The following is a 25,745-nucleotide window of genomic DNA, read 5'->3' on the forward strand; positions in this document are numbered from 1 at the left end:
TGTGACCCTTACAATGTTCGCCTCAATCTGCTTGGTTACCTCTTCTTTGATCCTTAGACTCAAGTCTGGCTTGAACTTTCTTGTCTTTTGTTTAACGGGTAGGCAGGTGGGATCAATTGGTAGTCTATGTGAAACGATATCGGTGCATAACCCTGGCATATCGTCATAAGACCAAGCAAATATGTCGACATGTTGCCTAAGCAATTCTATTAACTCCTTCTTTCTTTCGGCCTCCAAATGTATGCTAATTCGGGTTTCCTTCACAGTTTCCTCATCTCCTAAATTGACAACCTCTGTTTCATCCATATTAGGTTTCTCCTGACTTTCAAACTTCTCGATCTCCTGTGGTAGATTTTCAGGCATCATGCTTTCATCATATTCTTCTTGATCGTGTTCATTCTTTTCACTTTGCTCGATGGATTCATTACATGTCATAACCGTTGAACTAGGATTTTTAATATGAATGCTGAAACGTATAAAAGGCGAGTAAAAATAAATAAGTAGGTAGAAATAATGAGATAATTTTTTAAAGAAATTAAAGACTTTTATTTAAAAGCGTTCTAGCTTTTTTAGAAAAAGCAACCAAAAACAAAGATCAAACATGATACAAGCCTCAGCTTTGATCATTCAAATTTAAAAATACAAAACTGCGTTCCACACTACCAGGACTTTTGTCGAAACAGGGAAGGACTGACGGTCCAATTCTGCAAGCTTTCTCCAGGCTTGGAATCACGGATGCTCAATTTGCGGAGATCTATCTCTTCCTCTTCTCCAATCATGGCCACGAACAAATTTCCTATTCCTTCCACTATGTCATCGTCAGATGCGTGATCTAGAATCGGAACTTGCTCTGGTACAAACGTTATCTTGATGGATCCCCTGTTGTGGACTCGTCCCGATGTAGATCCATATCCGAGTCCAGTGGTACCTTTCTGATGCTTCAACTGGATGGGTTCAACTATGCCATTGGCCCTGGGTCCAAGTCCTGTCTTAGGCTGATACCCGTATTTCAACATCTCTGCTGCGACCATCTTCGCTGCCCCTGACAATTTCACACCAACCGACTCTAACTTCTCGTCAATCCTCACAGCTTGCATGATTTCTAAAGTGTGAAAAGTGGCTCCATCTAATTCCTCAGTTACTGGAACAGAATTGACAGAATAAATGGGGTGATTGAGCTCCCCATGAACAGTAACTTCTGTGTGACCCCACTCAAACTTTACACATTGATGAAGAGTTGAAGGGACTGCTTTTGCCATATGGACCCATGGTCTTCCCAGCAGCAGGTTGTAGTTCGATGACACATCCATCACTTGAAATAAAATAGGGAATTCTGCTGGTCCCACTTGCAATGTGAGATGGATTTCTCCAATGACGCTTCTCTGTGCTCCATCAAAAGCTCTCACCTTTACACGACTTTCCTCTATATCTCCCATATTCAAGCCTAAAACTCTCATAGTTGTGAAAGGGCAGATGTTACATCCAGAACCGCCATCAATCAGAACTCGGGTCACAATCTTATCACGACATTTGACCGCGATATGAAGTGCTTTGTTGTGTCCAGTCCCTTCCGTTGGTAGCTCATTATCATGGAAAGAGATTTTGTTAGATTCCAACACTTGTCCAATTGTTGCATCTAAGGTTTCACTTGCGGTCTCTTTTGGAATGCAAACCCCATTTAACACCTCCATCAAAGCATTCCTATGAGCCTCAGAACTCATTAGCAAAGACATTATGGATATATGAGCCGATGTCTTCTTCAGTTGCTCCTCGACTGAATAGTCTTTCGGCTGCATCTTTCTCCAAAATTCTGTGACTTCAGCATCCGTAACATTCTTCTTGGGATTCGGCTCCTTCCCAATAACTCCTTGATTCAGATTCTCGGGAGTATAGCACCTTCCTGATCTAGTCATCCCCTGAGCCACAGCGGCGTCAATCATCTTGCCCTTGGCTTCTGTTTTATAATCCCATGGGACTCCTTTGGTGTCAAACTCAGCCTTTCTAGCAACTGTAGTGGTAACTACAACTCTCGGGATATATGTTTGGACAGTAAAAGGTTCTCTTAGTTGAACAGTGATAACAGGTTGCACTAGAGATGCAGTGGCAGCTTCTTCGGCGTTCCAGACAGGCGCGATGGTTTCTCCCAAGTTGTACTCTTCTTCTAGAGAAATCATATTGACTTCTCGATTCTCATGATTTGGCAAAGGGTTGTTGTTCACATTCGGAGGTGTTGGAGTGCATTTTATTATTCCTCTTCTGATCAACGTCTCAACCTGGTTTTTCAAGCCATAACAATCTTCTGTGTCATGCCCTTGGATTCCCGAGTGGTAAGCGCATCGCTTGTTTCCATCAAAATTGTAAGGGATTAGGTCGGGGAGTTTTCCCTCAACTGGATGTAGTACTCCTGCTATCCTTAACCTTTCAAACAATTGAGCATAACGTTCAGCAATGGGTGTATAGGTGCGAGTATTTCTGGCTTCGAGATTTGGACGTGGTCTTGGCACATATGCTGGTCTGTTTTGGTGGGTTGGTGCTTGGAGTGGGACATGTGGTCTTGTTGGACTTTGGTATGTTGGTGCTCGAGGTGGATTATAGTGTGGTCGGGTATTATACACTGGATACGAGGTGTATGGAGTATGTGCAACAATTTGGGGATTGTTTGGGTATTGGTGGGATTGTCCTCCATGTTGGTAATTGACGACTGAAACATCCTCCCTTTTCTTCTTGATGCCACCAATGGATCCTGATTGTATGGCCTTACTTGCAGCTTGCAATGCAGCCATGGACTGAATTTTACCTGATTTGATGCCTTCCTCTATAAAATCTCCCATTTTGACCAATTCTGCAAACTTTTGGCCCATCATTGACATCATCTTGTCAAAGTAGATACCTTCTTGTGCTCGAATAAAGTATTTTGAGAGCTCACTCTCATCGAGCGGTGGTTGAACCCTTGCAGCCTCGGTTCTCCAACGTCGTGCATACTCCTGGAAGTCCTCCGATGGTTTCTTTTGTATGTTGGCTAATGAGAACCTGTCCGCAGTGATTTCAGTATTAAATCTGAAACGATTCATGAAATCCTCAGCCATTTCCTGCCAGTTATACCATTTGCGAGGATCCTGGCGTGTATACCAGGTCAACGCTTCTCCAGATAGACTTCGAATGAACAACTTCATTCTTAGTTTCTCATTTCTCCCTACACCGACTAACTTGTCACAGTATGCCCTCAGATGTGCGTGAGGATCGCTCTTTCCATCAAATATGTCAAACTTTGGGGGCTTGTATCCTACCGGCATGTCAATATCTGGGTGGATACATAAGTCATCATAATCTAGGCTCTCTGTTCCCCTAGTGACTTGTAGGTTTTTCAACGCCTTTCTTAGACCTCGAAGTTGAGCGTTTATTGACTTATCTTCTTTCAATCGAGCATCCTTCTCCATCTCTGCATATTGGTCCACCTCATGCGGGACCTTGACCCTAACCGGTGTCGTGAAAGTAGGGGCCTCAACAGCATATACAGGTGGGATCTGTGAATCATAAGGGGCGACGGTGTGTGCTCCAAATATCTGGTTTGTCACTGGGTAGGTAGGTGTGACGGGGTCTTGAGTGGGAAGGTCAGGAGCAGTCCTGATTGCAGACGGATGAGCTAATGGTGCTTGACCATGAACAGGAGCACGTTTAGGCATGTTTGGAGAATCTGTAGGAGGCAGGTCAGCTCTAGGGAGGTAGCTGGGCATCTTGAAACTTGGGAAGGTAGTAGCCGAAAGCTTGGCCAAGTCTCGCACTTGACGTAGTTCCTCTCTCAAAATCTCAAGCTCTTGCGCCATGTGAGCCATCTTCTCGTCATTTTGGATGTCGGCTATATTTTGAGAACTTTCAGGATTTTCTACTGGTATCATTATGTTTGCAGCAGCGTTAAATTCTTCTCCACCTGTCATCCTTCCCCTTGATCGAAGGTTGTATCGTGAGTCAGCCAGTTCGCAAGTCGACACAAATCAACGTTCGGTTAGGGATTAACAAAACAAAATAAAAGAAAGAAAAAGGAAAGTATGGTAGTTTGGGAAAGATTTAAAAGTACAACAAGTATATAATACACATACACGCCAAGTTAACGACATTCAAATGTGTCCTATACATAGCCTCTTTTTGCTAGAGGATGACCTATGTTGCAATCAATTTGATGATAAATGATCCATTAAACACATTTCGGATTTGGAATAACATAATTTTATTAATCAAAGATGCCTTGGATCTTTGTAATGAAGTACATGGGCAGAAATCTAAAAAAAATGAAATTACATGGAGGCCATAAGGCGAACAAAAGGATGACAAAGCACATGATAAGAATGAAACTCTAAGGCCATGTTGGAGCGTCGTCATCATCATCATAATCATAATAGGGCCCTGGATAGTACTCCGACAGTTCGTCAATCTGGTTCGATCCTACCTCTTCATCGAACCCTATCGAACCATACTCAGAGTGAGCTTCTTCCTCTGGGTCCTCTTCTGGATCTTCTTCCGGATCTTCCTCTTCCGGCTCCTGAGGATCTTCACTTGGATCCTCTTCAGGGTCTTCCTCTGGATCTTCTTCGATCATTGGTATCAAATGATCTACTGATCCTGCATTATTTGATTGTACATTGGTGTTGTGAATTCAATGTGAGGGAGTACTCCCTGCTTAACCCAATTAATCCATTGGTTGTCCGTAACACCCACAATCCCCTTCGTACTTGGCCGAGCCAAATGTCTCACAGTGGTACGCCACACATAATATTCTGGCGTGCACCATTTTTCATTTCCTGCCTCTATCGTAATAATGTGATCCCAATCTAATTGCAAATTCCTTATACGCCCTGCTGGGACCGAAGTGAGATCATCCTCGTGTAGTGCCATATTTGCCCATAATGGTATGTCTTGGACAACTTCGAATTGTCGTAACACTCGGAGAGGAGCATATGGCTGAATACCTCCTAGCCCAACCAGATTAATGAAATAGAAGTGTTGCGTCCTGACAAAAACCGATCCTCTCATCCAAAAATACTTCCAGTGGATGGAATCTCCTGTGAGGTTGGTCAAAAACGGACGCCACTCTTCCTCTCCCATAGGTGCGTCCCAATACCTAAGACGATCATTGTGGCTTTGGATCAAATTGCGGGCGTCTATTGTGTAGTCCCTTTGTGGTTCTCGGCGATAGAAGTGCTCTATTGCCCAGATCTGTAATAATAAATTACAGCCCCCAAAGAAATTATTCCCCCTTGTGCATGCTGACAATGATCGAAATACTTCAGCGAGAATTATATGCACCAAGGAATAGTTATGCGGTACCGCAAAAAGTTCCATTACAATTGGCAGAATGTTGATATTTATCGAATGAAACCTCATTGGGAAGACCATAGCCCCCAAAAAGGCCATCACAAATACCCTTGGTCTCATATGCATCCATTGTCTACGAGTGCATGCAAATTTATCTCGATGCTTATCGAAGCTCTCGAGACGACCAAATCTTTGGAAAAGATAGTCCAACTTTACCTTCCCATTTTCTGCACGCCTTAGTGATGGCAAGATACGCAGCCCTAACAACCCAAGGAAACCTTCTGTACTTATGGTTGATGGACATATTGGTGTTCTTCCTCTTATTGGTAATTCAAGAAAAACACTAAATTCCTCTAGTGTTGGAGTGATTTCAAAATCCAAGAACTTAAAGGTCACAGTGCTTGGGTCCCAAAACTCCATCAGCAATATAATGAAGATCTTGTTGGCTCGAATTCCCATGAGCGACAACAAAGCACCTAAATGCCTTCTGATCTCAACACCATGCGCCCTACGAATGTTTTGCCACCAATTTTGTATTGTATGGGGGGCCGAAACAACCATCTGAATGTTTGGGAGGTTTTGGTTGATATTCATCTGAAAGAAAGGTAAGGGTATGATAAGTATGTTTATTCCAAATCCGTCATGTGTTCTTTTTCTTTGGATCATTCATAACAACTTTCACAAAACAAATATGTCGTTAGGTGTATAACCTTTGACAAAGGGTGGATTTCCTAATTGCGAAGACGGTGCATTGGATCGCCTCGCCTAAGGTGTATGCATCATGGCCTATTTTCTAGAGTAAGATTTTTTCCTAGATATTCAAGAGTGAACTGAATTTTTGCGAGAAGGCACACTAATCTTATTGTGCAAACTCTGAAACTAAAGAATCCAAAAGAAGGTTTGGGGGAGTGTGAGACACTCCCCGCGTGAACCAGTGTGTGTATTGTGTACGGCCAAAGACTCGATAGAAAATGCAAGTGACAGTGTAAGAAATGCAATAACATGTAATGTTTTTCAAGCAAATAAGGAGCGCAAGTTTGGATTTAGCTTGCGTCCTTTCAAATAACAAGTAATATAACAAATCACAATAAATAAATTAAAGCAAATAAATGCAAGTAATAAAATGAATATCCCATAATTCTAAAACTAAATTTTACTAAGGTTAAAACCTAAAATGCTAAGTACATGGGGTTTCCCCAGCAGAGTCGCCAAGCTGTCGCACCCTATTTTCGAGCGGGTCAAAATAGTTCGCAACATAAAAGTGGCTATGCCTCTGATTTTGAAATTGTTTGTTTAGAGTCGCCACCTAATTTTAAGGAAAATATTAGGAAAACCATTGTAAATGTAAACTCTGTTTTGATTTGCGAAACCTGTGAGATTCTAAGTAAGGGTTTTAGTTACTCGAGGGGAAGGTATTAGGCATCCCTCAGAGCCTATCCAAAGATAGTCCTTAAATTTAGTTTTAGAAAAATGATTAGGGATATTTATTCATTTTTGTTTTGTTTTAGAAATATTAAGAAGAAAGGTTTTATTAAATTAAAAAAATATAGTGAAAATATAAGGTATGTCATATATATACATCTTATATATGAATGACCCAAATTTAATAATAATATATTTATTGTGTAAATAAATAATAAATAATATACTTAAAATATATAAAAATACAAATGTATATTTTAAAATCATTTAAATAATTAACTTACTTAATTTATGGTAAAATAAATGTCTAGTATTAGCAAATGGTTATTTTATTTGTAGCCACAATAGAAAGAAAAAAAAATGAATAAGATAATAGACAAGTGTAGATATATGAATATATAATATGTTGTAAATCTAATTTGGGTGAAATCTCTAATAAGATTAAAGATGCGAAAAATCATTGAGTTTTAAAATATTAAACTACCCCAAATACAAACAAAAATATTTAAAAGTCGACAGGAAATAAAATTATCTACATTCTTATTTTTCTTCGGATCAGCGCCGGCTCATTAATCGGAAGACAAAATATATAAAGTTTTTGTCATTTTTCTGCTCGGGTCAACTTCCATCATTTCCGAAGGGCCTAATTACCCCTACCCCTCTTAAGTTTATTTATTATTATAATCCTAAAGCGATCTAAAATAAATAATAACAAACGTCCTAAAGCGTGTCTATCGACCCAACTTAATGTCCAAGAGGCATTGGATATACTATTAGGGTAGGTTTTAGACCAAAGAAAATATAGGCGTCCTAATTAGACCCATCGTCAAACAAAACAGATAGGACAAGCAGTTAGCACATAAAATCTCAAATAAGCCTCTAGATTAATTAATTAGCATGCTTGAAAACACAGATAAGTTGTGAAGGTCATAATAATTATGTGTGTGCATATAATCAGACGTAGATATTGTAAAATATAAAACTTGAATAAGATAGACGATAAATTTCATTATTTTAATATATGAAGGCAATGTTAATTACAAAGGCGATTGTAATAAAGAAGGCATGCTTGATAATTTTAGTTATTAACTAATAGTATTTATAAATCCTATTAATATGAGTTAGTTAATAACATGCTGAAGATTTATTAAAATACTATAGATATGGTTTCTAAATGAAATGAAAATTTATTAAAAATGTAGACATGGCCTCAAAATGGAATAATACAATAAATATTTGTTAGAATCTTATAGACATGATTTTTATACATAATAACGTCACATTACAGGGGATATGATTTTAACCGGCAAAATTAATTTTTTTCTATGAGTATGATTTCTACATGAAACAATGTTCTTAAAATATTTACAATCAAAAGATATGCTGAAATTATTATTTAAACCTATGAACATGATTTCTAAAATATAGAAATATGATGAAATATTTATTAAAGGCGCAGAAACTATAAGCATGATAACTACAATAACTCGTGTGAGTTCTTCCTAATATTTAGAATACATTTTTTACTACTTTGCTGAAAATCTTGGATAAAGTTTATAAATATGGAATAATATGATTTTAAATAAAGAGAATGTTCTAATATAAAATTGATTAATTAACAATTATTCAAATAGTATGAGGATTGGTAATTTTAACTCAAACGAGGCAAGATTTTGGGCATATTATTACTTCATATGTATATTTAAAGGAAGTTCAAAACATTAAACTAGATGACACGTTTTAAATGCATAACAAGGATAGTAAATTAAGATTTGGTCTTTCATCGTCCTAACAAACATAAAATCAACGACCTTATTAACAAACTATTGCTTTAAATTAGATCTAAACATGATATTAATGGCATGATTTCTAAATTTTATTAAAACTATAGGTATGATTTATGGATTGACAACACACTACATTAGACATGATTTCTATATGAATCAATATAATGAAAATATTTGACATCTTATAAGCATAACTTAATTCCTATAAAAATACTAAAATATTCATTAAGTCCTATAGACATGATTTACTATATGATATTCAACATAAAATCTCATGCACATGATTTCCAAATGACTAGCATGTTAAAATATTAATTAAAATATTTAAATATGATGTAATTAAAATTGTAGATCCAATGAACATAATGTCTACATAAAATGACATTTAAATCTGAATATGATTATTACTACATTCAAAATTATTTAGTAGATCCTACATATATAATGCCTAAATAATTAATATGACAAAGCTATTATTTGAAACTATATTCATGGTTTTAGTCTTAAAGTACAGGTTATAATGTGGAAATATCATCAAAGTAATTATTAAATGAGATTTTTCATAAACAAAGATAACACATAAAAATAAACAAATTATTTTTTAAACATGTATGATGATAAATGATATTTAACGAACTATTCTTAGATCATTTTTATTGTTATTTTTATATATATATAAAGTAAACATCTTGTAAAACATATAAATTTTTATATCGTGAATAAATGGACCTAAGCATGTGGAAATGAGTAGTATAACTATATCACATGCATTCAAACACATAAATTTATGATAAACTAAAAAAAAAATAATAAAAAAAATAAAGCAAGTAGCAAGTATATCCCCTCCCCATATATTTTCCCCAATTTTCATTATTTATATAGAGAGTTACTTACAAAATTATTACAAAACCGCATAGAGAAGCAAATAAATAAAGTAACATAAATTATAAATAAAAAAAAAAATCGAAGTAGAGTAATAAAATTTCAGATCTCCGGTCCAGGCGAACTCTTCATGTCTTGAACTTTAAAGTTCAAATCCTGCTTAAAGCATAAGCAAAATACAAGCAATATACAAATATGTAGCGATATATCATGATTATACAATCTTACTACAACAAAGCAAACAAACAAAGCAAGAACATATTTCAAAATAATAAACTAATATATTGAAGAAAATGGGAACTAACCTGGATACTTCATGTATTTATTTTGACAAGATATAATATGTAAGAATCTAAAGTGAAGACAGTACAATGAAATAGGAAAAGAAAGTACTAACCGGTTAATATGAGTTTTATGTCAATGAAAAGCGGTAGCAATATCCGAGATCCAAACAAGTTGAAGTAGCAAAGAGGCAAAAGAAAGAACTCAAAAGCAATTAAGTATTTTTTGTTAAAGCGCTATCTTGTGTTCTAATGTATTTTGTTTTTCTTATGTGTTTCGTCCCTTCTTTTTTTTTTTGTCTGTTTGTTGTCTTTTCTCTCTGTTTGTTCTCTGTCTGTCTTTTTTTTTTTTCTTAAATGAAGATGTGAGTTCTTAATTTATAATGAAGAAAGGTATTCAAGAAAATCAACAAAAGTAATTTTACTATTCTTAGTCAAGACTTTTTTTCAAATAATTCAAACAAAAGAGCAAATATTTCAAAAGGGGTACAAAATTTCAATAAAGTCAAATAAAATTTTCAACAAACAAATCAATTAAGATTTCAACAATGAAATCTATCAAAATTCAAACAACCAAATGAAAAAGTCAGAAAGAACAACTCCATTTGTCAAAAAGAAGTCTCAAATATCATGCCAAGAGGGACCTACTCTCATTAATTGTAGAAGAAACTAATTATAGAGAATAAATTAATTTCAACGGGAAATAAATTATGACTACAATTATCAAATCCACATCCATCAACTTAAGGCAAGAATTATCAATTCTAACAACAAATCATATTCATACTGCTGAAAATGTTAATGTTTCAAACTGGTTGTTTCAAAATAAATCAAGGCAAAAAGGAAATATCAATCTACAATCTAAGCAGAGGACCAATTCAATATTAACAATGGGAAAGAAATAAATAAATAGCTCCACACAACTCGCTACAAATTCTTAAATTTAAACATTTAAAGCCACAATAATTTGAAACTCGTAAAGTTATGCAATTCAGTACATTTTTTTTAACACAATCAAGCCTAGATATGATTTTCCACTTATTGAAGAAACATATATGATAATTTACATTCTTAAAGACATAAACATACAACTCAACTCTAAAATCCGAGATAAATAGGCATGGTTAATTGACCAATTGATCACATATCAGTGAGTATGAAATTGAAGAACAAACGATTTAACCACCAAACTCACATCACATACAAATTAATAATTAAATGATTTGAATTTAATGGGATACAAACATATCATAGATTTTGCAATTTTAAGATTTTTCATATTAGACTCTTTGAATCATAACCATAGGCAAAATAAAAAATATGTTCAAAACAAAAAAAATGAGATAGATGGCAATCAAACTTTAAAGAAACGAACCTGGACGGATCTGTTAAGATCCGTCTTTAACAAACCAAATCTCAAAGCTTCTAGCAAACTAAGATCTGTCCATGGTGGTTTTTGAAGTTGGTGGTTCTCGTCTTCGTCGACGGAGAGAAGAGAGAAGATAGGAGTCATCGATGGAGTCGCTGTTGCTGTTCATCTCGTCGGCGTCTGTGCGTGAGGTCGCCGCTGAGGAGCTGCTGTCCACCTTTGTCATTGCGGGCTGCTGGCGATCGGAGGTTCCAACTGCAGTTCGTTGGTTGCTGCAGCTGAAGGAGATGCTGTGCGCCATGGCTGCTGATGTTCGTTGTTCGTTGTTGCAGCGGTGTGGAGAAGAAGAGCAGCGCTTAGCTGCTGCGTTTTGCTCTTCACCGGTGGTTCTTTCCGGCGACGAGTTTTATTGTTGAGGAGCCGTTGCGCGCGTTGTCGCAGCTGAAGGAGTAGCGCTGGACAGCAGGTTCGAGCGGTTGGCTGCTGGACAGCATCTCGCCGTGGCTGCTACGTCGGCGGATGATGCTAGGAGGGGCTGCTGGTTGCAGCGTGAGGAAGAGAAGAAAGAGTGGAGCGGAAGAGATGATGGCGGCGGGTGTGTCTTCTCTTCTCTTTAGAGAAGATGAAGAGTAGAGAGAGGGAGTTAGGTTGAGAGTTTAGAGAGAGAGTCATTTCGTTTTTGTTAGAAAGAGGAAGAATAAGATAGTTTAGGGTTTTGGGGGTGTGAAAAAGATGAGAATGAATGGGAGCCGTCCGATCAAATGCAATCTACGGTTGAAATTGAAATTGAGATTAAACATAGACTACATTAAAATTTGATTAGAATATAATTATAAGTAGTTATAAAAAATAAAATGTTATTTAATTAATTGTCAAATATATGTTGAATAAGTAAAATCATAAATTTATAAAATTATAATATTATATATGTAAAGTAAATATGCATGTACATACAATATAAATATTTGTGTATATACACATAAATGCCACATGTATATAATACATACTAAAATAGATGTTTAATAGGTATGTTAACATAAACAAATTAAAATATATAATAAACTTCAATAATAATCCTTTTATATATATATATATGTACATAAGACCTATTAAAATACGTATATATTAATATGAATAAGTAAAATTACAAAAATAAACTTAGTAAGTAACATATTTTATAAAGAAATACTTATGTATATACTAAAAATAGATATGACATACATATTAACTAAAATTCACAATAAACTTAATTAAGTAATATTTATACAAAGAAAACACACACACACGAATAATATATACTAAATAATGTGGAAAAAAAATATATTTGAATGTACAAAGCTTGTTATTTTCATAAACGATAAAAAAAATGATGTTAATAATATTAACAAAAATATAAAAAAAAAATATTATAAGCTATGAAATCCAAAATATATGATTTTTATTACTATTATTATTATTATTATTACTGTAAAAACTAAAAATAATTAACTTTATACATATATATATATATAATTCAAGAAAAAATAATTTTAAAAAAAAATGCCTATCTATTAAGATAGTGATTCAAAAAATAATTATAGGTCGGCCAAAATTGGGTGTCAACAATGGTTACTGGAAGGCCTCCAAATTTCTCATCTTCTGAGGTTATTGCATTAAAATCACCCTCAATCAGCCATGGAATATCAACTGAAGTAGATAAATTCTCCATAGAGTCCCACAACTCTAATCTTTCAGTTTGAGTACACTTTGCATACACTAGTGATACAAGCATATCCTCTTGACTTCCTCTAACCCTTAATTTAATGGTTAAATGTTGCTGATGATCCATCATTATGTAATAGTCAAAAATATCCTTCACAAAAGCACAGATCTTACCAGATATATTAGCTATTGCATGCTCCATTCCCAGTCTTCTTCTATATTCCTCAATCTTGTCTGGATCTTGAAAAGGTTCCATTAATCCTATAAAACCAAAAGGGTGTCTTTGATTCAGTTTTATCAACCTTGTAAAAGCTTCCATGGTATTAACAGACCTAATATTCCATATAAGAGCATTCATCATGGTTTATTAAGTTTGTTAATCCGTTGTCTAGTATGAACTCCACTCCCAGGTGGAACACTTGTCTCTCTTGATATTTTTTTTTGCTTTTCCTCCTCTTTTTTGAAGATACTTTGGTGAAATATCTCCTGCTCTAATAGCTGCCTCCAAGTTATGCTCTAAGGTATGCTCATCAAGATCTCTGCTACCCTTTTCTATATTCAATTTTGATTTTGTTGATATGCCTTGTTCATGTTGCACCATATTAAGTTCTTGATTTTCCTTCTCCTGTTCTGCTCTTTCTATATTTCTCCTATTGATTGCCTCATTTTCTATGTTGTTTGTACTACTATTTCCTGCTTGTTGATCTTCTTTTTGTCTCTCCACCTCCCACCAGCTGTGATTTTCTTGTGATGCCAAATCTTTGCTTTGACTATGAATCTCCCTTCCTTGCACTATTTGATTTAGATCTGGAGTTTGAAATTTCACCATGTTATCCTGTGCCTCAGATAATATATATTCCCCTCTGCTTGTGGCTGTTGTTTTGCTGCTGTTCACACTGGATTGATGTGTACTCTTGTTCTTCTGCTCATCCTCCTGCCCTTGATGACTTGCTGTTGCATTTTTTGTTTGAATAATTTTTTCTGGTGTTTGCATTTGGGATTCATCAAGTAAGATACCATTCACATAATCATTTACCATGTACTGATTCCTTGATGATCGTATGTGATTTTTGTGGTTTTCATCCCCAGATTTGATGCTATCCCCTTGTGATTGTTCTGTATCATGTGTATTATTGTCTGTGTCCTTAGCTTGACTTTTGTGAGTATAGAAGCTCTTCTCAATCCATGTTCTGGTATCTTCTTATGGCTCCTGTTCTTTATTCTCCTTATCATGATTGTCTGTGACCTCTTCCAGTACTGGAAATGCATTTGTAGTTGTCATGATTCCCTCCTTATTTTTTTGTACTGGACTCACTTCCCCAATTATAACCCCTGATTTATCCTTCTTGTATTTGCTCCTTCTTTGCATCCATTCTTGTTTACCAGTATTGTACCCTCCTCTTCTCCCTTGAATGCCTTCTTTATTTTGTGTTTCTATGGAAATAACTTTTGCATTTTCTTTCCAGACTTCTTCTCTGCCATGTTTTTCCAGTTCAGGATTAAGTACTCTACATTCCTTCTCCTCATGACCTTGTAGTCTGTAGTGTTTGCAATACTTTGGTAAGTAATGATTCTTACCCATTTTGATTTGAGTATTCCTGATTCATCCTCCTCAGCAATGTTTATCCTCTTTGGTAATGTTGCTAATAAATCAATCTCAACTTTGATTTTTGCGCAGCTTGACCTTGTTTTGTTTGCTGTGGCCAGATCTACCGTTAGCGATTTTCCAACTGCAGTTGCGATGGAAAACACAACCTCTTTAGCAAAGAAATTTGGAGGCAGTTCAGGGAAGCTTATCCAAGCTACAGCCCTTGAAGTCTCTTCCTTTGGATTGAACCATGGATTCCATATAAAAGATCTCATTTGGCAATATCTGTCATGCACTTTTAGGTAGTATACAGGGGTCGACATCATTTTAACATAGTCTTCCAAAAAATTTAGTCGGATCAGAATATGTCTTTCATCAAGCAATCCTATGATTGGCACTCCTTTAATTCCACATTGTGTTGGAATTACCTTCCTTAGTTCTTTAATATCAATGTTGTCGTATGAAAACTTACCTATCACTGCATATTGTAATTTCTCCTTCTCTATCATCTGCTGTATCTCTTCTGATTTCCAAGCAATGAATGGTTCCCCATTGATGTAAGAAATTTGCTTTGATGGAATTTCAACAGTAGTTATATCCATAATTGCGGGCTTGAACAAATTGGCATAGGTTTGGTTATGAAAAGTGGCGTTTGTATTCTCAGTATGTAATAATGTAGGTTGGGTTAAGAGCGTGTTGGGTGTATTCTGGATTACCGGCGGAGGTCGTCCCCCGGTTGGTTCGGCCATTCCGGCCAGTGGCGACTAGGGTTTTGCAGCGATGTGTTTCCAAATATCTGCTTTTTATTAGATACTATGAAAAACCCGAAAAACCCGAAAAAACCCGAGAAAAATTGATATCGAAAAACCCGACTTTTATTGGTTTTGTTTGATTTATAGATTTTAATAACCCGACACAAATGGTTTGGTTTGGTTTGTAAAAAATCCGAACCAACCCGGTCCATGTACACCCCTACTTAATAACACATTTGTTTTGGTATATAAATTAATTTATATATATGTCAAATGAAAATGGAAAAATAGTACCAAATTAATTTAGAAAATATTTTTGATTATATAAAATAATTATTTCACTCTGTATATAATTTAAACCCTCCTGTGTTATTAGGAGGTGCAACTTATCAAATTAGAATGGGGTACATTTTCACCCTTACCAAGGAGTAAGAGGACTTTCGTGAATTTGAAGCAAGGGTGATAAAAGAGTTTCAAAATTAAGAAAAAGTGATGCAAGTCTTAGTTATTGAGTAGAGATAAATAATTTTAAGATTAGTGTTAATAACATTAATTTTAAAATTCTTAAATTTTATTATTTACACAAAAGTCCTATTTTTCTCATCTCACCCCTCCCTCCTCTCCCTTCGCAGCGCACTCTATGCTTCTGCCGCCGTCACCGCCGTCGTCACCACCTCCACCACCAACAATTCTTTCTCTTTTTCCTCCATCATACACCATCACTTCTTCCTCTTCTTCCTTCTCCACCGCCACCGTTGCTACCTCCTCCTCGTCCACTGTCACCGCCACAACAATCACCTGTTGCAGCAGGTTAGCAATTTATTGAAATGGATGTCCTATCTGTTACAATAGATGACGACATTTGTTGCAAAAGATATTCATTGTTAACGTGTTGCAATAAGCAACATGTTGCAACATATGACTTCAAAAAATCTTCAAAATTTCTAAAATCAAAATAAAACTGTTTGTAAAAATGGAAGAGATATCCATTGCTAACCTATTGCAATAAGCAACATGTTGCAACATACTGCTAACATATTGCAACATATGACTTCAAAAATTCTTCAAAATTTCTAAAACCAAAACAAAATAATTTGTAAAAATAAGGACCAAAAAGAGAAAAAGAATAAGAGTGCAATAAAAAATGATGAGCGTCAGCGACGATGGTGGCAACAACAAAGACCATAAAGAAGAAGAATAAGAAAATGGAGGAAGAGATAAAGAAAGAAAGAGAGAAAGAAGAAAATGGGGAGAGAGAAATCTTAAAAGAGAAAGCAAGATTTAAAGGATAATGAAAGGGAAAATTTCAAAATTTGGAATTTAAAAAAAGAGGGAATACTTTTCAAAATTATCAAAATATTAATATACACCACAAAATTTTAATTACTCTAATCATATCTACTTTTCATTTAATCTTATTTGACCAACTCAATGTCATCTTTTTTTAATTGAGATTTTTTTTGCCATCTCCTACTCAATTTTCCGAGGACTTTCTTTATTGGTGAAAATACAAAAAAATTATTTATGATATAAAAGTTTATACATTGCACACGACAAGATGAATAAATAGTACAAGAGAACCTAAAACCCTTACAATCTTCGACCACATTTATTTTGGTAGGGAGTTGTATCAGTGTAGTACTACTCTAGCTAGGAGCCTTTTGTCTTATTTACTCACAAAGCTCTCTCACTGGCACATATCCATCCTTATATTATTAGTGCATCTTTCCATAACTTACATTATTTAGAAAACAAAGTCCAAAATTGAAGACAAGTATTGTTCTTGTCCCCTTCTTCCTTCTTCACAAGCCCTATGCTCCGGCCCTGCTACAAAGTAGGACTCGTGTTGCATCTGAAAAATCTCTTCTACCTCCCTTCCGGGCATGTTGAACGACAGCTCCTTTGCTTCCGTGTCTACGTTTGTCTATATGTTTTGTCTGCCTATTATTTCAAATCAACCAAGAGTTAACGACATAAAATTTACACTATCAAGTCACTTGAAAAATAACTACTATCAGATCGCCTAAAAGAATTTAAAAAACTAACTAGTAATGGAATCTGTCACTCACATGAAACTAGAAAATGCTACAGCTGAAACTAGTAATGGAATCTGTACAATATATACACACCATCTGAATTAGTAACATGGAGGCAAATACATACTAATTGAAATTAGTAACATGAAAACTAGAACATGTTAAGTTGCTATAGTAGATTAAATAAACTTGATACTACTAAAAATTATTTACAACATTGAAAAGTCCATTCACTACTAAAAAATCACTATTTTTCATTGAAATTTCTCACTGAAAAATGTTGAGGTAGCTTTTCCCATAAATATTTTGATTGAATTGATGAATCAATGAGAAAAGAATAAATAATAGTGTTTTCATCCGAAAATATTAACAGGCTTCCTAGCATTTTAGTGAAAATCCATTTTCCACCGTGTTTTCCCAGTGAACTAGTTTGGTATGAAATGAATGGCAAAATCATGTTTTATAACAACATTTTCTATTAATCCGTGGTGGAAAAACGTCTAGCTAGTTACATTGAAGAAGTTGAAATATATCAAAGAAGGGAGTATACCTGCAAGGAAGTTCTTTTTGTTGTTGTGAGCATTGATTCCAAAACCACCCATCCTTAGATTTGAGCCTCCAGTTGTTACAAAGGTAATCGGATAGCCTGCAGGGATTACCAAAACATCACCAACATTCAGAGTATCGCGAACTTTTTGGTAATGGACATTGCCTTCTTCTTCTTCTTCCTGCTCTCTTCGAGATCCTTCGCCTCGGCCTTGTCTACCAAGATGAGGACATGCCATTTCAAAGCGTCCATATCCTTCTACAACCATAACCAACTTTGTAGACCTTGTATTGTAGGATGGTAGCACCATTCCACCATGGAATAATATTACAGAGAATTTCAACTTAGAGAATTTCAACTTATATACACTGACAGTATAAATTTTGCAAAAAGGCTTAAGATACCAAAAATCGGTTCCTTAATTATAACTTTACTAAGAGGCTTACTTGGTTGATGTTCATGAAACCAACAGCAGTATCCAAGTCCCTCAACTGGTCGAATCTTTCTGGAGATGCTTCAAAGATCTGTCCAAATCTGCTTTCGAACAACGCGCGTTCCTTCAGCAGATTGAAAGGTCCTTGTGTTTTACCTTTAGTTTGTTTAGTGGAGCGTTCAGAGTGTTCACTTATAGCTCTAATTTGCTCTTCACTGGCTTTGATTATTATGCCCTGCTTTTGTTGTCCAAATAACCTCTCTAGCCTGTTCCTTGGGGTCTAATCAAAATAGTAAAGAACACTGAGCATTCTAACCAAAGATCAAATGTAATACATTAATTAAGGAGGCTCATATTGAAAGCAGTCTCCAGGATATCGCTGCTGAATGCTCTGTAAAAATTTTCTGGATTTTCACCTACAGCGCTAAAGAACTCCTGAATACAAAAAAAAAAAGGTTATTTAGCATCCGTAAACTTCTTATACTACAAGAATAAAAACAAACATACCCAATATAATCTTACGAAGTAGGATCTGAGGAGGTCAGAGTATACGTACACGCTAACTCTACCCTTATATCTAGCTAGCTTAGAGATAGAAATGTTGTTTTCGACGAAAACTTCTTATACTATAACAACATCATACTCGATATAATACCACAAAGTGGAGTCTGCAGAGATATAATAGACGCAGACATTATCCTACCTCTACCTTGGAGATAGAAAAAATTCTTGAAGGTGTGTAATATTGTGGTACCAAATTTTGTAATTTCATTTTACTAAAAATTTGGAGGAGTATTATGTTCAATAGTAGTGTCATGATTACCTGCAATTGGCCCGGGGCATTGCCGGACTTGGCCAGCCCATAAACAAAGAACTTCTCTTTGTTATTATCTCTGTTGATCCAGTTGATTGTCGAACCAGCGGGCACCCTCAATACATCACCCTTCTCCAAGTTGGAGTAGTAGTTGTCATCTTGTTCCGCTAAACTAATTGTTCCTCGCCCTGTAAGAAGTTGAAATTTACTGTAATTACCATTTCACTTTGTTTTAGTTACTTAATCAATGTAACTATGGCAGGGATTGAACATGTAAATATAAGCAGACTATCGATCCATATAAGTGGCCAAGTAAAAAGTCCATGCCTATATAAGCAAACCACCGATCCATATACATAAGTGGACAAGTAAAAATAATCGGAGAGAGTAATTGTTAGGGAATAAGAGAACATGATGTTTATAGTTTTTGGTGATTGACAAAGTATTTTGATGTTTGACAAAGTAAACTATGATGCATTGTTTATCATCGTCAAAAAGGGAGGAATTGTTGGGAAATAGGAGAACATATAAGTAGTTTGATGATTGATATAAAGTAAACCTAGTTTACTACTTCTGTCTTATGTGTCTTATGTGTACTCTATTAGGTGAACTAGGTTTCCAGACGTGAATACGGACAGCAGAGATTGCAGCAAAGAAGGAAACTAATAAATTGCAGAAATAAAGGAGCGAAAAAAAGAAATAAAGGAGAAAAGAACGAAAGAAATAACGAGTACAATTAAAGTTCAAAGAGGAGTCAAAGTTTTCTTATAGAATGAAACATTTTTTAGGGAAGGATATCAAAAATTTCCTTATAAGAGGGCAAGTCCTATGCAAAGTAAAAGTCCTAGTCCGTGATATACTAGGGCATGACAAATCTCCAGTATATATATGGCATGAAGACCATTGAGAGTGAGCAAAATTGCAAGACTTCGTCACAGCAACACTGGAACATGGTTCACGAGTTGTGTTCGAATCTGAACTATTGAATATTAAAGTTTGATCAATCAAAGGCTAGGATTATTAGTCTTTATTGAGTTTGCAGTAGGATTATTATTGAGTTGTAATAATTCCTAGATTGAAGAGAGTAATTGTGTGGGTGAGGTTTGTAACAAGAAGTGGGTTTGACTTCCTGAAGAGTAAGTGAAATTTGTAACAAGAAGCGAGTTTGACTTCTTGAAGAATAGTTATAACAGTTTGAGTGAAGTGTTGTTGAGGTACTAGAGTTAGTCCCTTAGATTATAGAGTTGTAATCTGAAACCATTCATTGAAATTAGTGAAGGTTGCTAAAAATCCGACACACAGTAAATCGTGGTTTTTTATTCCTTTGAGCAAAAATGTTTTCCACGAAAAATTAAGTGTTACTTACTTTCTGTTCTAATACGACTCTAGAAACCAGGTTCCTAGAAATAACGGTTGGTGCGTAGTTTTCTTTCGGTAATAATCAAGAACATCAAGGAAAACAGAGATGATTAAATTACCTCTAACAACAACAAATATGGCTTCACTATCACAATGATGAGGCAACATGAAGGCCTGAGGCTCCAATTCAAGGACCGCAACACGGAATTTTTCTATTCCTTGGAGAAGTTGGGATCTTTGAGTGAATTTCTCGAGCATGCGTAAATGACCATGACTGATTCTGAATGGAGACTCGAAACTCTGAGACTCGAATAAGTAGGGATTATTATCTTCGTTCTTGTTCTCTCTGTGGGTTAGTTTCTTCTTCTCCCGTCTCGTGACCACGATGATGTTGTTGTTGTTCTTTCTCTGTTTGGTACTCTTGTTGACAACGTTGTACGCAAGGTGATACTTGTTCATCACGTTCATGTGTCCAGAATCTCTCTTGACATTCTCTGAATCTCTCCTCAGGTTCCCGCTGGCCTGCAACAAAGCCTATATTACTACTTATTAGAAGAGGTTACAAGCAGGCATGACTTCGTCAACATGCCTGCTTGTACTGTTTACAATAAGCTACATATTATATACACATTTACACATAAAAGAGTTTTTGCCCACCGCAAATATTACAAGCATACCCTGTTTCGTTTGACACATGAGTTTTAAGTTCATCTTTTATCGAAAAATTACATTTAACATATAAGGTCAAAATTCTTTTTTTTTTATATACATACTTCTTACGCATTGAAAGTTTTCATTAAAAATATTTTAAAATTATTTTTATAGATATTTTAATTGAATTAGCAAGTAAATAATAGTGTTTTCAATGCAAAAAAAGTTAAAAGTTTCTTAATATTCAGGTAAAGAACTGTTTTCCACCACATATTATATTTTTTAAGTGAAGTGATTTGATTAAAAAAAACATTTTTTATAACACAAATTTTCATTAATTTGCGTGGAAAAAACCTTTATTAAAAAATACAATGACAATGTTGGATATGTCAATATGTTACTATTCTTATATAAGAATATTATCAAGGATATTAACTATAAATGAGTATTAGTAAAACTCACCAAATATAAAAAAAATTATTTTTCGAAAAATAAATTAAAACACAAAAATAAAAAAATTTAACACCACCTTTTCGTCCTTGATTATCTTCTCCACTTCCCTTCTCTCTCTCTGCTGAGCATGCTTATAACGCAAAACGCAGCTCCTCTGACATTGGAGCTGTTGTTCAGGGCGCTCGCCCTGAACTTCACATTTCCTTAAGCAACTCTCAAGCTCAGGCCTCGGGTCTTGACCGTGAGGATTTTGATCATCGCATTGAGCAGCGAGGAACAAGAAGAAGAGAAACAAAAGGTTAGGTTTAGTGAAAATTGCCATAGTGAGTGAAAAGTAATAGTGATGAGAAATGTTTAAAAGATGAGGAGTAGATTTGGTGAGTGTTGATTTATAGAGAACGTACGAAATTGTGCATTATTGCTTGCATGCATGCAGATTGTTGGAAGTGAAAAAGCAAACGTGGAGATTAAATGGAGTGAAGTGGAAATTGTTATAAGGGTAGCTGCGTGCATGTCACGTGAGTACAGGATACGGACTATTAATAAAGGACAAGGAATTTAGCATGTTAGTAAAGAGCTGTGGAAATATGACATTATTCGCATTAATGAAGAGTGTGTCATTAATCAAAAATCAATTCATCCCTAACTAGTGACCATAGCCAAAAATTTAATAAAAAAGTGTGTCAATTTTTTTCAATTATATTAAAAATGTATAAAACTAAATATTCATTCATAATAATTAATATCAAATATTTATACATCATGTAATTTTTCTGAATAAGGATGTACACCGAATTATCCTTCTCCTAAAATACAAAAGTGGACACGTGATGAAGAAAACACTTGGCAAGGAGTGCATGCAGAAACGACGAAGGTTTGCCTCTGCATTGTATTTTACTCTAACTATATATTATATAGCGCGGAGCTTTTCAATCAGTTGGTCAAAAATAACTCAAGGTTCTCTTCCTATGGTGCTTTCAATCTCATTTGATGCTTATTAAAATACGCAAATTTTCGTCTTCGAAGGTGTTCGGTCTATTTTTTGAGCAAGAATCACAATTTTATCTTATTTTCATCATGATACGGACTCCAAGTTCTTATGGCAGAGCATGTCTGTTTGAATTGGCTTATAAGTTGGTTATAAGTTGTTTTCAGCTTTTTTGAGTGTTTGATTGGCCAACTTAAAATCATTTTGAGCTCAAGATAAGTCCAAAAAAATAATTGAATCTATTTGACTTGGCTTATATAAAACAACTTATAAGCTGTAAACAACTTATAAGTCAAAAAAAATACGTTGGTTTACCTCAATTTTATTTTTTTAGCTTCTATTTAAAATAAATTAAATCAAATGGGTTAATAATATATTTACAAAATGACACTATTTGCCACGTCTCACTATGACATAACAATAAGACATTCAAGCTGATGCAATGCACTCGGTCCATTTCAAAATAATTGAACTAATTAGATTTTTTTTTTATCTTTATTAATTATTATTAAATTACTTTTTAGAAAGATTGTATATTAATTAAAATTTCTTGAACATGAATGATACAAATAAAAGAATATTTTAAAATTATTCTTGATGATTGAAGAATTAAGTTAATTTAAAATATAAAAAATACTTCGAAAATTCAATTATTTTGAAATGAAAAGAGTAATATTTTTTTTAAAGAGTGTGAAACACCTTAATATTTAATTATTTTAAAATGGAGGGATAACATGCATGTGATGACAAACTTATAGGTGTGTGTGTTGTTTGTAGTGAACAATTTTAAAATACTCATTTTATTCTTTTTAAAAATAGAATATCTTCTCAACAAAAATATAAGTTTTTGGTGTACTATTTGTTTTTGTTTATATGATCATCAAATATTTGAATTTATTGATTTGACTAGTTTAAATTTAGATTATGTGAGGCCTATTTGTTTTCTATAAAAAAAAAACATTCTCTAAGAAATGTTCCCCTTCACCTTTTCGTGTATATATTGAGCTAAAAAAAATTGAAAAGTATATTATTCAGCTGAAAATTGATTGTATACTTACAAAACCAATAATAAGCGCATATAGAATTTCTTACGGGGAACACCTATATATGTATATAATATATATTACAATGATAGTATAATACGCATATAAACAATTATACATTTCACATGGAGCTGGACGTGTCAACAAAAAAAAATGTTTATAAAATAATAGATATTAAATTTGTGTATAAGTAGAAATACACGTGTGTATAGAGATTTAAAACAGTTTAAATTATGTTAAAATCGTCTACATTTTTACGACAAAACAATAGACAGAATATAATTTTGTACCAATCTAAATTCTCAAGTATATAAATTATAAACTCCAAAAAGCATTACCGCGACATATCATTACAAACACAAATAAGCAATGAGAAGGAGGAAGGAGAAAAAGAATTTTTCTGCCTAAAATATAAATTTTGTGGCTAAAATTTAAATGGATGTCCCCCCCTAAGAACACTCAGCTTAAATTCATGAAGGAAGTTGGGCCATAGTTGGGCTACTTATGTTTCGTTAATTGGGCTTCTGAATACCAGATAGAGTAACATCTGACATATGGCCTTGTGAAGGCCTAACATCTGACAAATTCTTACCGTTATACAGGCGATCGGAGTGGAAGGTCTAAGAGAGTTTTGGGAGATTTTGAGGGAGGAAAGTGAAGAATGGGAGAAACTATTCTTCTCCCATTCTTTACAGATTGTGCCCATTTCGCCAGAGCGGCAAACTCCTGCTCGAGCGGGAATATTCCCGCTAGAGCGGGATGGGGCGGGTCAGTATGATTTGAAAAGTGGTTCACCTCCTTTGGGTAATCCCTATCGAGAGTATATTTGAGGTGAGTTACTTCGCACTGTAATTCGAGTTATGTAAATTTTCCTTGATTTATGGACAGTAGTCGTTTCCTGCAGTGAGCCCTAAACCGGCTCGTAACTTTCCTTATGTGTCATTCGGGGACGAACGAGGGGTAAATTGATATCTATTATAATGATCCAAACCATCATTAGTTTTGATTTAAAAAGAAGTGCAAGAATTTGGTGTGACTTGGTCCCACTAGCCCGCCAAAGCGGGATGATCCCGCAAAGGCAGCGCCGCCAGAGCGGGAATAAGGCCGCTAGAGCGGGAACTCGAGGGACAGAACTTAAGTCGCGAATTATTAATTTTTCTCCACTTCTCCCAAGTTAATGTTAGAAGTGAGGGTTTCTGCAAAACCCTCCAAAAAGTCTTCTCTTAAGTGAAGAAGAGGAGGGGAAGGAATCTCAGCTTTTAGAAGGCTTCAACCTGCAGAATTCAATCTGGTCTTGCCTATGGAACACCTAGAAATGGTTTCAACAACACTAACTCTTCCCGAATTGCTTGGCGCCTAAGTAGTGTAGGCTTCTCTTTTCTGAGTAGTAAACCTATACCTACTATGTAATATAGAAGAAAAATTAATGAGAATTCATGTACTAAACTGTGGGTTATGGGTTACGGGCAGAGATTCGTTTATAATAAGGTCAAAATAGAATGTGACCTGGGTAGAAAGGCGTTGCGGTGAATTGAGAAGTTATTGATTGTGATGTTTGTGTGCAAGTGGGTAATTTATATCGGTCATGAAACCTTGTGCAGAAAGGTAAAACCAGTAGACTTTGAGATTAGACCTGTAAGGGTTGGTAGTTGGGACGTTGATTATTTCTGAAATTATCTTAAACGTGTAATTGAGTTATTCATGATATGCCTAAACGTGTACAGATAAGGATAGCAGGTTGGATTTTATATAGATGAGAATTGGCTGGCCTATTTCTGTGATGAACATATTCTTGGTTGTATAAATATTGTAAACATTGCGTGTTCTTGTGATTGTGATATTTTGGGATCGAGTGTCACATTCCGATATATAAATTGGATCGGGTGTTACGTTCCGACATGTTATAACTGGATCGGATGTCATATTTCTACACGTATTTTGGATCGGATGTCACATTTTGACACAAATATGACTGATTTGGATCCCCTGAGAGGGCCAAGTATGTGTATGTAGATGGTTCCATGAGAGGACCTAGTAATATATGCATTTTCATGTGTTGGTAAGGTCGGTGGTAGATGAATCATGGACTTAGAAATATAAATGAATTCTTGAGTTGAGGTGCGCTAAACCAGAAATTTGTGATCGTAAATACACCTATTGGTGGGTAAGAGGATGGGCTCTGTTAGGTCTGGATGTGACCTATATGGTATACTCGTATTCAATATTTATACCCTTAGGATTTGAGGCTTCTAGTTGCCCGAAAATGTTACCGTTACGATTTCCATAAATGACGAAAGTAGGGGTAGCGGACACTTAGAACTCAGGTGAA

The 25,745-nt window shown here is 35.1% G+C and overlaps 1 protein-coding gene and 1 pseudogene across 1 annotated transcript; both read right to left on the reverse strand.

Moving 5' to 3' along the window:
* Positions 1-659: 659 nt before the first annotated feature.
* Positions 660-3,935, reverse strand: LOC129883696 (uncharacterized). The gene has a single exon (XM_055958307.1). It carries the CDS (start codon positions 3,933-3,935, stop codon positions 660-662), a length of 3,276 nt encoding a protein of 1,091 aa, XP_055814282.1.
* Positions 3,936-16,698: 12,763 nt separating this feature from the next.
* On the reverse strand, positions 16,699-21,707 carry LOC129881827 (vicilin Cor a 11.0101-like; annotated as a pseudogene).
* Positions 21,708-25,745: the final 4,038 nt, after the last annotated feature.

Source organism: Solanum dulcamara, chromosome 3 (genome assembly GCF_947179165.1).
Source record: "Solanum dulcamara chromosome 3, daSolDulc1.2, whole genome shotgun sequence".
NCBI lineage: Eukaryota > Viridiplantae > Streptophyta > Magnoliopsida > Solanales > Solanaceae > Solanum > Solanum dulcamara.

Bases quoted from the DNA above. Each gene is read 5' to 3' on its own strand.
- LOC129883696 (XM_055958307.1), bottom strand. From the start codon at position 3,935: ATGACAGGTGGAGAAGAATTTAACGCTGCTGCAAACATAATGATACCA.